Genomic DNA, 15,653 nt, shown 5'->3' with positions numbered 1-15,653 from the left:
GGAGCCCCTGGCTGAAAAACAGTAGCGCATTTGGATAGTGGTCGATCAGAGAACAATGAGACTGGGGCGCGTGCACGAGGCAACACCATGTTTTTATTTTTTCGTCTTTGAATGAAAACAGGGTTTCCCGGTCGGAATATTATCGCTTTTTTACGAGAAAAATCGCATAAAAATTGATTTTAAACAGCGGTTGACATGCTTCGAAGTACGGTAATGGAATATTTAGAATTTTTTTTGTCACGAAACGCATCGGGCGCGTCACCCTTCGTCACCCTTCGGATAGTGTCTTGAACGCACGAACAAAACAGATGATATTTGAACATAACAGAGGATATTTTGAACCAAACCAACATTTGTTATTGAAGTAGAAGTCCTGGGAGTGCATTCTGACGAAGAACAGCAAAGGTAATCCAATTTTTATTATAGTAAATCGGAGTTTGGTGAGGGCCAAACTTGGTGGGGTTCAAAATAGCTAGCCCGTGATGGCGAGCTATCTACTCAGAATATTGCAAAATGTGCTTTTGCCGAAAAGCTATTTTAAAATCGGACATAGCGATTGCATAAAGCAGTTCTGTATCTATAATTCTTAAAATAATTGTTATGTTTTTTGTGAACGTTTATCGTGAGTAATTTAGTAAATTCACAGGAAGTTTGTGGTGGATATGCTAGTTCTGAACGTCACATGCTAATGTAAAAAGCTGTTTTTTGATATAAATATGAACAAAACATGCATGTATTGTATAACATAATGTCCTAGGAGTGTCATCTGATGAAGATCATCAAAGGTTAGTGCTGCATTTAGCTGTGGTTTGGGTTTATGTGACATTATATGCTAGCTTGAAAAATGGGTGTCTGATTATTTCTGGCTGGGTACTCTGCTGACATAATCTAATGTTTTGCTTTCGCTGTAAAGCCTTTTTGAAATCGGACAGTGTGGTTAGATAAAATGGTGTAAAATAGTCATATGTTTGAGAAATGGAAGTTTTCGGATTTTCGAGGAGTTTGTATTTCCCGCCACGCCTATCATTGGATATTGGAGCAGGTGTTCCGCTAGCGGAACGTCTAGATGTAAGAGTTTATTAATAATTCAGAATTTGATGTAATAAATGTATCACTACTCACTTTAAACAATTTCTCTTTATATCATGATTACATAACCTACATTACTCATCTCATATGTATATAATGTACTCTATACTATGTACTGCATCTTGCCAATACCGCACGGCCATTGCTCATCCATATATTTCTATGTACATATTCTTATTCATCCCTTTACACTTGTCTGTTTAAGGTAGTTGTTGTGAACTACTTGTTAGATATTACCGCACTGTCGGAACTAGAAGCACAAGCATTTCGCTACACTCGCATTAACATCTGCTAACCATGTGTATGTGACCAATACAATTTGATTTGATTTGACTATTGTAGCTGGAAACTGCTGATTTTTTTATGGAATATATACATAGGCATACAGAGGCCCATTAACAGCAACCATCACTCCTGTGTTCCAATGGTATGTTGTGTTAGCTAATCCAAGTTTATCATTTTTAAAAGTTAATCAATCATTATAAAACCCTTTTGTGATTATATTAGCACAGCTGAAAACTGTTGTGCTGATTTAAAAAAGCATTAAAACTGGCCTTCTTCAGACTGGTTGAGTATCTGGAGCATCAGCATTTGAGGGTTCGATTACAGGCTCCAAGTGGCCAGAAACAAATACTTTCTTCTGAAACTCATCAGTCTGAAAAATGAAAGCCATTCCATGCTAGAAATTGCCAAGGAACTGAAGATCTCGTGCAACGCTGTGTACTACTCCCTTCACAGAACAGAGCAAACTGGTTCAAACCAGAACGGAAAGCAGAGTGGGAGGCCCCGGTGCACAACTGAGCAAGAGGACAAGTACATTAGAATGTCTAGTTTGAGAAATAGATGCCTCACAAGTCCTCAACTGGCAGCTTCATTAAATAGTACCCGCAAAACACCAGTCTCAAAGTCAACAGTGAAGAGGCGACTCCGGGATGCTGGCCTTCTAGGCAGAGTATCAAAAAGCCATATCTCAGATTGGCCAATAAAAAGAAAAGATTACGATGGGCAAAACCACACAGACACTGGACAGAGGAACTCTGCATAGAAGGCCAGCATCCCGGAGTTGCCTCTTTGCTGTTGACATTGAGACTGGTGTTTTGCGGGTACTATTTAATGAAGCTGCCATTTGAGGACTTTTGAGGCGTCTGTTTCTTCCTGCTGACCAATGGGGGTGTGCAAGTGTCAACATGATGATTTGTTTAATACTGATGAAAAATGTACTCTGACTTAGATTGCTGAGAATTGTTTAAGCTAGTGGATGAGGAGAGTATAGTGGGGAAGGAGAAGCGACTGGGGGGTGGAGGACGGTGTCATGGGGAAGAGAAAAAAGGGGCAGAAGATAGGAAAAGGAAAAGGTAGGGGAGAGGCTGGTGTGAGAGAGACTAGAGAAAAAGGGCAGGTCTTCAGGATGGGAGATGGGAGGAGGATGAGGAGGAGGAAGGTGAATCTGAGGAAGAGGACGATGAGGAGGATTTATTTTAAGACTCCTCCTCAATGGGTCCAGAGCTGACAGCCAGTCAGGAATCGGGGACAAAGTATATGGTGAGGGAATTCTCAAGGTTCCTGAATGAGACTAAGGGGAAAAAAGTTAATCTTGAGGCTTTTTTTTGCGATCTGGTAAAGTTTGTATGAGGGGCATGGTGTCCTCTCTCCCAGGAAACGGTTTATGTTGTGGAAGTGGGTAAAGGTCTACCTTCAGATGCTGTTTAGATGAATGGTTTATTTCTGTCACTGGGTCTTTTTGAGCTTTTCCATTGCTCTCTTTCTTTCCTGCTTTTCTCCCACTTCTTATGGAGACTCTTTGGATAGGCTCGCTTAATATAAATGGTGCCAGAGATGCGGGAAAAGGGGTGTGTTGGGTGAATATGTAGGACAAAAAAAGTAAAGGTTTTGTTTCTGCAGGAGACGCATAGTGATTTGGTGAATGAAGTCAATTGAGGGCTTTGGTGGAAAGGGGCAAGTGTGCTGAGCCATGGGACAAATGTTATTGCAAGGGTGGCAGTCCTTTTTGTACCTGTAAAAATTTGCTCCTCAGAGGAGCTTTATAGGGGTAGACTGCTTGTAGTAAAAGCAGAAATTAACAACAGGTGTTGTGTCTTTATAAATGTGTTTGCGCCTAACACAGGGAGAGAGGGTGTCTATTTGGGTGTCTTAGACAGGAACTCTCACAGGTAGCGCCTGAGGAGACGCTGGTGGTCGGCGGGGTCTGGACCTGCACAATGGATTTTACGAAAGATAGAAATGGGGAGGAGCCTCATTCAAGATCAGTGGGTATGTTAAGGGACATCATTAAGCATGTATTTTGTTAGGAAAGCTACATACATTAACCTGAGCTATATGCAACCCTTTCCTTATCAAGTGAAGATCAATAGAGCATGTATTCGTTATAGTTGAAGTTGTCATGATACACTACAACACACAAACTCAAATTTGAACATTAAATTAAAATAGCCAGGGAGTTACTCTAGAGTCCCGATACAATTGCCCGTTGATATAAAGTTTATCCATCACCATAGAGACTCGTTGATTCAGGCAACGTTTTTCCTTCATGATGGGATATAGTTTTTCTCCTTTCATTGATCTCGGTGGGGAAGTGATCGTTCATTCCAAAATCAGTGTTTCTGAGTTCTCTGCCCATGTTCTTCGTCATTTCCTTTTGCTTAAATTTGTCAAAACATGCAATAATAGCCCGTGGCCTATTTCCAGAGGATTTACCTATTCTATGGACTCTGAAGAAAGTGACATTACGCACAACATCAGTGGGCAGTTTTAGTTGAGTTGACATAGGCCTCCTTGCTCGCACACGCTTTTTCAGTTATGCCCACAAATTTTCTATGGGATTGAGCTCAGGGCTTTGTGATGGCCACTCCAATAACTTGATTTTGTTGTCCTTAAGCCATTTTGCCACAACTTTGGAAGTATGCTTGTGGTCATTGTCCATTTGTAAGACCCATTTGTGACCAAGCTTTAACCGCTTGCGTCCCACCTACTCAACAGCCAGTGGAATCCCGTGGTGCGTTATTCAAATACCTTAGAAATGCTATTACTTCAATTTCTCAAACATATGACTATTTTACAGCATGATAGGCGTGGCGGGAAATACAAACTCCTCGAAAATCCGAAAACTTCCATTTCTCAAACATATGACTATTTTACACCATTTTAAAGACAAGACTCTCCTTTATCTAACCACACTGTCCGATTTCAAAAAGGCTTTACAGCGAAAGCAAAACATTAGATTATGTCAGCAGAGTACCCAGCCAGAAATAATAAGACACCCATTTTTCAAGCTAGCATATAATGTCACATAAACCCAAACCACAGCTAAATGCAGCACTAACCTTTGATGATCTTCATCAGATGACAATCTTAGGACATTATGTTATACAATACATGCATGTTTTGTTCAATCAAGTTCATATTTATATCAAAAACCAGCTTTTTACATTAGCATGTGACTAGCATGTGACTAGCATTCCCACCAAACACTTCCTGTGAATTTACTAAATTACTCACGATAAATGTTGACAAAAAACATAACAATTATTTTAAGAATTATAGATACAGAACTCCTTTATGCACTTGCTATGTCCGATTTTAAAATAGCTTTTCGGTGAAAGCACATTTTGCAATATTCTAAGTAGATAGCCCAGCCATCACAGGCTAGCTATTTTGGCACCAACCAAGTGTGGTACTCACCAAACTCCGATTTACTATTAGAAAAGTTTGATTACCTTTGGTGTTCTTCGTCAGAATGCACTCCCAGGACTTCTACTTCAATAACAAATGTTGGTTTGGTCCCAAATAATCCATAGTTATATCCAAATAGCGGTGTTTTGTTCATGCGTTCAAGACACTATCCGAAGGGTAAATAAGGGTCATGCGCACGACACGTTTTGTGACAAAAAAATTCTAAATATTCCATTACCGTACTTCGAAGCATGTCAACCGCTGTTTAAAATTAATTTTTATGCCATTTTTCTCGTAAAAAAGCAATAATATTCCGACCGGGAATCTGCGTTTAGGTAAATAGACGAAAGAAAATAAAGCACGGGGTCGACTCGTGCACGCGCCTAAGCCCATTGTCCTCTGATCGGCCACTTGCCAAAGGCGATAATGTGTTTCAGCCTGGGGCTGCCTCGATATCATTCAGCTTTTTCCAGGGCTCTGAGAGCCTATGGGAGCCGTAGGAAGTTTCACGTTACAGCAAACATCCTCAGTCTTCAATAAACAGAGACAAGAAGAACAAGATCTTGTCAGAGAGGGCACTTCCTGTAAGGAATCTTCTCAGGTTTTTGCCTGCCATATGAGTTCTGTTATACTCACAGACACCATTCAAACAGTTTTAGAAACTTTAGGGTGTTTTCTATCCAAAGCCAATAATTATATGCATATTCTAGTTACTGGGTAGGAGTAGTAACCAGATTAAATCGGGTACATTTTTTATCAGGCCGTGTAAATACTGCCCCCTAGCCCTAACAGGTTTTAAACACACAAACAAATTGTTCAGCCGCAACTGCGGGGCCTAGCGACTGCTAGATGCTATGTTGATGTAACATGCCACTGTGTATGTTTTCCTCCAAGCATCCCAGCTCTAAAAACGTCTATTCATTGACCAATTATGAGACCATAAGTGGAAACAATACCCCCCAAAAATGCAGAAAATAGAAAAGGAAATTAGTTACAGTTACAGTCACTGTTGCGTCACCAACCACCAAGCAGGAAACGGGCTGTCTTCATCATTGGGCAAGGTGAGTATGGTACATGTATGCAGTACTGCAGTACAGGATATATTTTGGTGTTTTATTTTAAGGGGGGTGGTCAGGTTTTAATGAAATGACAACGTTTCATTAAAGAAAGACAAAAAGTCAAAAGTCTCTCTCTCACTCTCTCGCATTCTCTCTCTCTCTCTCTCTCTCTTTTGTTCTCTGTCTGCCCCTCTCCCCTTCTCTCTCACTCTCTCTCCCTCTCACTCTCTCTCTTACCCCCTCTCTCCTCTTTTTCTCTCTCTCTCTCTGACTCAGGGATGTATTGTGGTCCATTGGGCCCAGCCTGATGAATGGCCAGCTCATCAGTAAGTCACACTCCTGCAGACGTATGACAGTCCAACTGGCTCTGGCATGATGGGTTGTGTGCACCCTGACCTCAGCATATCGTGCCCCTCCCCTCTCACTCTCTCTCTCCCACCACAAGTTTTATGACTTTATGACAGATCATACATTTCTGGCAGAGACTCTCTCCCCCTGGTCATGTAGAAAGAGATGGGAAATAAACTCCTAATCCACACAATTGGAGGATTAAACAATATTTATCTTTTTGAGAATGTGGGAATGGTCCGTGGGTATTTAAAGAACAATCCTGTTGAAGTTGTTTATTTTGTGACATCAGGAAGGACGGTAGCACAGAATAACGGTAGCTTTGGAAGTGAACATTTCTCAGTTATTAGTTACCTTCCTTGAATGTTTAAAATATATCATTGAATATTAAACTATTTGTGAGAAGATGTAATGTCATGTTGGCCTTCAAAATGAGATACTTGTTTAGTTATAAAGTTTTAACTAGTCAGTGGCCACACCCCCTTGAGCCCAGACATTACATCGGTGTCATGGACCGCCCTTTTCTCAGAAGTGTATAAAACCCACTCCTGACTACAAGTCCAGAAAACCAGACCGTGTGTGGTGTTGGCTACACGGCTAGAAATGGTTAAACTCTGAGACTATCGATCACTACAGAATAAGAGCAAATCCTAAACGTAGAATTACTAGTCTGTAGCTAGAAATTATATAAACCTAGGACGAGAATACTGACATCTGCCGAAACATCTATTCTAAGAACATGGTACGCCTGACGTATCCATTATGAACACAACCCAAGACTTTCTGTCGATTGACTCTACAGCAGACGGACCAGCGATTTCATCAGAGAGTGACAACAAGACATACAAGCGTAAATATGTACATTGCAATTTCTTTAAGAATGAGCGGCCGTTCATGTGCAAAGGATTAGCATTTCAATGAATATAATTAACAACTGTGTGTAGTGAATCCATTTTGTCTTTCCCGCTCTTTTATCTGTCCCCACCCCTTTCCATTGTCTACCAAGCCGCCATACCGGTTTAGCCCACTAGGGACATATCAATATATTGTGTAGTAACCAATATCTACTCTTCGTATGTTACGGATGTATTTTTGTGATTATTAGTTCATTAGTAAATAAATAATTAAGCATTTTTTTCGCAGATTTATCATTTAGGCTAGGGTTCGTGCAGATATCCAAGGGTTTGCGACATTCAGTAATGGGAACTGATGAGGTAATAATATGTCATTAGTAGAAGACTAATTGATCAGATATTAAAATATCTGAAGATTTATATTTGGGAAATTATAACTCTGTAATTCTCAACATTTTCCGTTGTGCCCCGACTTCCTAGTTAATGAATGTTTACAGGATTAGTTCAATCACGTAATAAACCTATAGTATGGATTTTATATAAACACGTCTTCACACTTAATGATAGTCCAGACACGACAACATGGTATTAGATAATTGGTGAATTTGTGCAGTTCGACTGCTTTGCAGACGGTCTGGAATGTGGCCACAATCTTACCCATGAAGTAGGTGACCGTTTTACACATGGCGGCTCCGAAGATGAAGTCCTCCAGCATGTTGGGGATGAGCGTGAAGGGCATGCAGAAGACAGCCATCATCAGGTCACTGACTGCCAGCGACAGCAAGAAAGAGTTGGTGACCGTGCGCATGCGATTGTTGACCGTCAGGACCACAATGATCAGAATGTTGCCAAAGACACTGAGCAGGAAGATGAGAGAGTAGAGCAGGATGCGCACCGAGTCCATCTCTGAGAGAGAGAGAGAGACAGATGATAATGATCACATACTAAAACATCAGTATTACAGTTAAAGTTGGACGTTTACATACACTTATGTTGGAGTCAATACAACTTGTTTTTCAACCACTCCACAAATGTATTGCTAACAAACTACCGTTTTGGAAAGTCGGTTAGGACATCTACTTTGTGCATGACACAAGTAATTTTTCCAACAATTGTTTACAGACAGATTACTTCACTTATAAGTCACTGTATCACAATTCCAGTGGGTCAAAAGTTTACATACACTAAGTTGATAGTGCCTTTAAACAGCTTGGAAAATTCCAGAAAATTATGTCATGGCTTGAGAAGCTTCTGATAGGCTAATTGATCATTTTAGTCAATTGGAGGTGTACCTGTGGATGTATTTCAAGGCCTACCTTCAAACTCAGTGCCTCTTTGCTTGACATAATGAAAAAATCAAAAGAAATCAGTGAAGACCTCAGAAAAAAATTGTAGACCTCCACAAGTCTGGTTCATCCTTGGGAGCAATTTCCAAACGCCTGAAGGTACCACGTTCGTCTGTACAAACAATAGTATGCAAGTATAAGCACCATGGGACCACGCAGCCATCATACCGCTCTGGAAGGAGATGTGTTCTGTCTCCTAGAGATGAACGTACTGTGGTGCGAAAAGTGCATATTAATCCCAGAACAACAGCAAAGGACCAAGATGCTGGAGAAAACAGGTACAAAAGTATCTATATCCACAGTAAAACAAGTCTTATAATGTGTCATGTCCTGACCATAGAAAGCTGTGTCGCCAGTGCGCATTCCCAGCCCGGTGCGATCTGTGCCCACGCCGTGCATTTGTCGAGCTAGGTTGAGCATTCAGCCAGGAAGGGTGGTGCCAGCTCAGCGCTCCTGGTCTCCAGTTCGCCTTCTCGGTCCAGGATATCCTGCGCCAGCTCTGCGCACTGTGCCTCCAGTGCGCATTCCCAGTCCAGAGCTTCCGGCGACAGTTCCCAGTCCAGAGCTTCTGGCGACAGTTCCCAGTCCAGAGCTTCCGGCGGTGGTCTGCAGTCCAGAGTCTCCAGCGGCGGTCTGCAGTCCAGAGTCTTCAGCGGCGGTCTGCAGTCCAGAGCCTCCAGCGGCGGTCTGCAGTCTAGAGCCTCCAGAGGCGGTCGGCAGTCCAGAACCTCCGGTGATGATCCACGGTCCGGTGACACAAAAGCGGCGGGATCAGCGGCCGGAGCGGGGGTTACGCCCCGAACCGGAGCCGCCTCCTCTGCTGGAGGATCCGCGCGATGAGAAGGTTCTGTGTACTGCACCAGAGCCGCCATAGACATTTATCACCCTCCCTAACCATCCCTTTGTTTTTTTTTGTGTTGGTGCGTTCGGAGTCTGCGCCTTTGGGGTGGGGGGTACTGTCACGTCCTGACCATAGAAATCTGTTGTTTTCTATGGTAGAGGAGGTCAGGGCATGACAGGGGTTTTTCCAGTTTAGTTTTTCTATGTTGTTATGTTCTAGTTTTGTATTTCTATGTTGGGTTTTGTTTGGGATGATCTCCAATTAGAGGCAGCTGGTCCTCGTTGTCTCTAAGTGGAGATCATACTTAAGTAGTTGTTTTTTCCATCTTGGTTTGTGGGAGATTGTTTTTGAGTAGTGTATGTTTTAACTCTGCGTCACGGTTTGTTCTTTTTGTTCATTCAGTTTATTGTGTATGTATTGCATAGTTTCACAGTTCAATAAAAATGTGGAACGATAATCACACTGCACTTTGGTCCGCTCCTTCTTACGACAAACATGACATAATGACATAATCTGAAAGGCTGCTCATCAAGGAAGAAGCCACTGCTCCAAAACCGCCATAAAAAAGCCAGACTACAGTTTTTCAACTGCTCATGGGGACAAAGATTGTACTTTTTGGAGAAATGTCCTCTCGTCTGATGAAACAAAAATAGAACTGTTTGGCCATAATGACCATTGTTATGTTTGGAGGAAAAAGGGGGAGGCTTGCAAGCCGAAGAACACCATCCCACCCGTGAGGCACGGGGGTGGCAGCATCATGTTGTGGGGGTGCTTTGCTGCAGGAGGGACTGGTGCAGTTCACAAAATAGATGGCATCACGAGGCAGGCTAGAGTGAGCATTCAGCCAGGAAGGGTGGTGCCAGCTCAGCGCTCCTGGTCTCCAGTACGCCTCCTCGGTCCAGGATATCCTGCGCCGGCTCCACGCACTGTGTCGCCAATGCACATTCACAGCCCAGTGTGTCCTGTGCCAGCGCCCCGCATTTGCCAGGCCAAAGTAAGCATCCAGCCAGGACGGGTTGTGCCAGCTCTATGCTCGAGACCTTCGGTGTGCCTCTACGGCCCAGTATATCCTGTACCTGCCCCACGCACCCGGCCTCCAGTGAGCCTCCAGCCTGGTACGCCCTGTGCCTGCTCCTCGCACTTGCCCTGAGGTGCCAGTCTGTCGCCACCTGTGCCAGCCCCATGAATCAGGCCTCCAGTGCGCCTTCCCAGTCCAGAGCTTCCGGCGACAGTTCCCAGTCCAGAGCTTCCGGCGACAGTTCCCAGTCCAGAGCTTCCGGCGACAGTTCCCAGTCCAGAGCTTCCGGCGACAGCTCCCAGTCCAGAGCTTCCGGCGACAGTTCCCAGTCCAGAGCTTCCGGCGATGTTTTACAGTCCGGAACCTCCTGACACGGCCCACAGTCCGGAACCTCCTGAGATGGCCCACAGTCCGGAGCCTCCAGTGGTGGTCCGCAGCCCAGAGCCTCCGGCGATGATCCACGGTCCGGTGACATGAAAGCGGAGCGATCAGCTTGCGGAGCGGGGGCTACACCCCGAACCAGAGTCGCCTCCTATGCTGGCGGATAAGCAAGATGTGAGGATTCTTCGTCCTGCACCAGAACCGCCTCCGATGCAGGAGGATCCGCGGGATGTGAAGGTTCTTCGTCCTGCACCAGAGTTGCCACCGACATTAGACACCCACCCTAACTCTCCCTGTTTTTTTGTTGTTGTTTAGGTTGTGCGTTCGGAGTCCGCACCTTTGGAGTCCGCTTTTATTTTCTATGGTAGAGTAGGTCAGGGCGTGACAGGGGGTTTTGTCTAGTTTATTTATGTCTATGTTGGTTCTAGTTTCTTTTTTTCTATGTTGGGGGTTTTGTCTAGTTTCTGTATTTCTATGTGGGGTTCTAGTAATCTGTATTTCTATGTTTTTTGGGGGGGATGATCTCCAATTAGAGGCAGCTGGTCATCGTTGTCTCTAATTGGGGATCAGATTTAAGTTGTTATTTTTCCCACTAGGTTTTGTGGGAGATTATTTTGAGTAAGTGTATGTTGCACCTCTTCGTCACGGTTTGTTGTTTTGTTTATTAGTTCATTTGTATGTCTTGCATAGTTTCACAGTTATAATAAAATGTGGAACGATACACCCGCTGCGCCTTGGTCCATTCTTCAGACAGCCGTGACACAGCTACTGTCAGGCCATAAATTGTTCTGTCTACGAGACAGCTGAGTCAGCTAAAAACCTTTTAGCCATGGAGTCTGCAGATGAAGTCTACATTATAAGAAAGGTATGTCAGGGCTGTATGTGTGTGTGTGTGCTTGTCTGCGTGCATGTCAGTGCATGCGTGCATACGCTTGTATGTAAGGGGGGCTTGTGTCATATCTATGGGTGCAGTTCTATACCTTTTCCCCATAATTTTGGTCCATACCTCTCCTAGTTTGAGGAAAGGTATCTCTACAGGTTTTACATTTTTTTCCATATTTATTAATTACACAACTTTGTCTGGTGATAGTTAAGTTAAAAATATATTAACTTTAATAGTGATGCTCTATGGAAAATGCAATTTCAGCATATTGGGCCATAAAAGTGATGCACCAGTGGAGTGTGAAATATATAGAATTATTTAGAGGACTTTGATTTAATTTCCTCCTCTACTATAGTAAAAACTTATGAGAGAACAGCGAATAGCCTGAAACCACAAGGTCTGTTTCAGTCTGATAATAGACCCCTAGTCTACTAGGTATGCACCAGACACAGCCAGCCGTGAGGTGTTTCTCAACTATTGTAATGTTCAGTGGTACGTGACAAGCAGCAGCAAAAACGGATTTGTTCTTATTGTCACTCAAAGAGAGTCGAGCATATAACAACTGCTTGTTTTTTATTCTTGTAGATCATAATAAGCTTGAATATGAATTAAAGATGCCTCATTTAAATGAAATATTACCAAATATAAAATTGAAGGATATCACATTTAATTGAATAATATAATTTGAATGTGTTGAGATCGATGCGGTTGGGGTATCAATAGAAATCACTCCAGCCAGGTGACCAGAAAACAGTTTGAGATTCTCCAAAGTAGCCACCCTTTGCCTTGATGACAGCTTTGCACACTCTTGGCATTCTCTCAACCAAATTCATGAAGTAGTCATCTGAAATGCATTTCAAATAAACAGGTGTGCCTTGTTAAAAGTTAATTTGTGGAATTTCTTTCCTTCTTAATGCGTTTAAGCCAGTTGTGACAGGCAGACGATAGCCCTATTTGTATACAGAAGATAGTCCTATTTGGTAAAAGACCAAGTCCATATTATGGTAAGAACAGCTCAAATAAGCAAAAAGAAATGACAGTCCATCATTACTTTAAGACATGAAGGTCAGTCAATGCGGAAAATTTCCAAGAAATACAAGTGCGGTTGCAAAAACCATCAAGCGCTATGATGAAACTAGCTCTCATGAGGATCGCCACAGGAAAGGAAGACCCAGAGTTACCACCACTGAAGAGGATAAGTTCATTAGAGTTACCAGCCTCAGAAATTGTAGCCCAAATGCTTCACAGAGTTCAAGTAATAGACACATCTCAACATCAATTGTTCAGAGGAGAGTCCGTGAATCAGGCCTTCATGGTTGAATTACTGCAAAGAAACAACTACTATAGGACACCAATAAGATGAAGAGACTTGCTTGGGCCAAGAAACACGACCAATGGACATTAGACCAGCGGAAAGTCCAAATTTGAGATTTTTGGTTCCAACCGCGTGTCTTTATGAGACGCAGAGTAGGTGAACGAATGATCTCTGCATGTGTGATTCCCACCTTGAAGCATGGAGGAGGTGTGATGGTGTAGTGGTGCTTTGCTGGTGACTCTGTCTACGATTTATTTAGAATTCAAGGCACACTTAACCAGCATGGCTACCACAGCATTCTGTAGCGATTCGCCATCCCATCTGGTTTGCGCTTAGAGGGACTATAATTAGATTTTCAACAGGACAATTACCCAACACACCTCCAGGCTGTGTAAGGCTCTTTGACCAAGAGTGATGGAGTGCTACATCAGATGACCTGGCCTCCACAATCAACCAACCTCAACCCTACTGGGATGGTTTGGGATGAGTTGGACGGCAGAGTGAAGGAAAAGCAGCCACCAAGAGTTCAGAATATGTGGGAACTTCAAGACTGTTGGAAAAGCATTCCAGGGGAAGCTGGTTGAGAGAATGCCAAGAGTGTGCAAACCTGTCATCAAGGCAAAGGGTGGCTACTTTGAATAATCTCCAAAATGTAAATATATTTTTATATAACACTTTTGGTTACTACATGATTCCATATGTGTTATTTAATAGTTTTGATGTATTCACTATCATTCTACAATGTAGAAAATAGTAAAAATAAAGAAAAACCCTTGAATGTGTAGGTGTGTCCAAACCTTTTAGCTGGTATTGTATATTAACTTTTTTTTGTGCCTTGATAAAGAACCATTACCTTACGTGCACACTGAATGAGTGGTCACCAATTTTATTTTCAACACTTTCCCTGGATGCCACTAGTCTTGTTCAACTAAAGATTTCATCTGTTTTATCTAAAGTGTCCCCACTTGCATCACCGAATAACTAGCTTTTGTGTGGCATTGACTGGTAAGACGCTTCAGGAAGGTGTCACCTGTGCCAGCAAGGCAGAGTTTGCACCAGGTATGGGCCAAATCGGGAGGAAGTAGTACTCTCTAAGCAAGCAGCATGTGACGTCCTTTACATGTGCAATGTCATTTTGTTCCAAAATTTGATTTATTTATTGTTTTTTAAGAGACAATTACTCAAAAATGACAAACTAAAATAAATTTTAACACACAAATCTTCAGGGGTCATTTTACAACAACAAAACTTCTGCCCACTTATTTCCCTTCAAAATGTGTTTGCCTAAGGATAGCCAGCATGCACATATCTAAATCTTACCAAACTTTACTTTTTTTCTGTCAGAAAATATACATTTCCCTTAATAAGGTGGGCGTTTTCCCCCAAGTTACCCTATTGTTCAATGTGGTGGGAACAACCTGCTGCTGTGACAAACAATGCCAAATATAGAAAATAATTTTCTTCGCAACCCATCATATCATTTAATGGAGGAATTCATCTCATGTAATTAATTTAATGATAGGAAATTATTCAAGAACCTCAAAACAACAGAGATAGTTATAGAGAATCTTTAGGAATCTTCCAGTATTACCTTTTTGTCGTGTGGATGGAGGTTTTGTGATGACAGACGCATTGGTACAGGTGGTATTGGTAACTTCCTTGCTCATATTTCCAGATGCATTCATGGATGATTTGCTCTGCAGGCGTGGCAGACAGTCCAGGAATGTTGACAAAGAAGTGTCATTCGAAGTTTGTAAAGCCATGTTTTTTTTCTCTGTTCTTCAAGCTATTAAAATTAATCAAATAAATGACTTTTCATCCTTATCAGTTTTATCTCTATGAAAGAATTATAAAGTTGCGAAGTGCATCACAAAAATGCCCATGGTAGCAAATCTGGTCCACAGGATTATTTCCAATTTACTCCTGTCGTTTTGACATAGAAATGTTCTGTAGGCGAGCTGTCATATATGTCAATCCACTGACAGTCTGTAGAAAGATGCAGATCCGTGAGTAGAGTCACCGAGAGCACACTGGCATTACTGTTGCGTGGAGACCTGAGAAATTTTCTGGCATATAGAGAGAGGGTGTGTGTTTTTATACTGAAGGATATCTCTCTCTCTCGCTCTCTCTCCCCTCTCTCTCTGTGTCACCATATAAACACGCGTTGGAGAGGGGTGTTTGGGATGAGGGGCCATGCAGTTACTTAACTGCAGCACAGTAGCATATAATGTAGCTTGATACTGCCTCCCAGTGGAAGTTACAACACTTTAGCCCAGTGGTCACCAACCTTTTCTGAGTCAAGATTACTTTTTGAGTCCAAAAGCAAGCCGAGATTCTACCATTACGATTTTTTTTAAAGCATATTGTCTATGATTAAATTGCCCTGCAAAATTATCTTTCAAAATTGTCGGTATGTGATCACACTGAGTGAGCAATAGAGGGAGAGAGGGAGGGACAGCAGTGAGGCTGCCTCTCATCCACCTCCCCGTCCCTCTGCTCTCCCTCCCTAATACAGCTATTTGCTGTATTCATTGATTATCTCTCTAGTCATGATTTTAAACATTTTGAAATCTTACAGTATCGAGGCTTCTTTCTAAGCTGTGCAGACACGGTGATCGGAGCTGTCTGATTGGCCAGCGGTAGGCCTATCGGTGCACTTCATTTGCTCTCTGGGCCTGCTGGGTATGCAGAGTTCTACCTTCAGACACATGAAATGATTCAAAATGGGAACACATTGCTTTCCTGGCGATGGGCTGCTGAATCAAGTGCACCTACCGCCAAAAGTGCTAAACAAAGGAAAAAAGAAAAGCAAGGCTTTATCATTGTTGGT

The 15,653-nt window shown here is 42.5% G+C and overlaps 1 protein-coding gene across 1 annotated transcript in view; it reads right to left on the bottom strand.

Moving 5' to 3' along the window:
• The window catches only part of cckbra (cholecystokinin B receptor a), a 36,217-nt gene extending 21,333 nt beyond the window's left edge, over positions 1 to 14,884 (bottom strand). Inside the window, exons 1-2 of the mRNA XM_029741298.1 lie at positions 14,415 to 14,884; positions 7,697 to 7,945 (exon numbers count right to left, since the gene is read on the bottom strand). Coding sequence (XP_029597158.1) covers positions 7,697 to 7,945; positions 14,415 to 14,586 — 421 coding nt within the window. The 5' untranslated portion in view covers positions 14,587 to 14,884. The remainder of the gene's footprint in view (positions 1 to 7,696; positions 7,946 to 14,414) is intronic.
• Positions 14,885 to 15,653: the final 769 nt, after the last annotated feature.

Source organism: Salmo trutta, chromosome 39 (genome assembly GCF_901001165.1).
Source record: "Salmo trutta chromosome 39, fSalTru1.1, whole genome shotgun sequence".
NCBI classification, from domain to species: domain Eukaryota; kingdom Metazoa; phylum Chordata; class Actinopteri; order Salmoniformes; family Salmonidae; genus Salmo; species Salmo trutta.
This window is presented reverse-complemented; position numbering and strand designations above follow the sequence as displayed.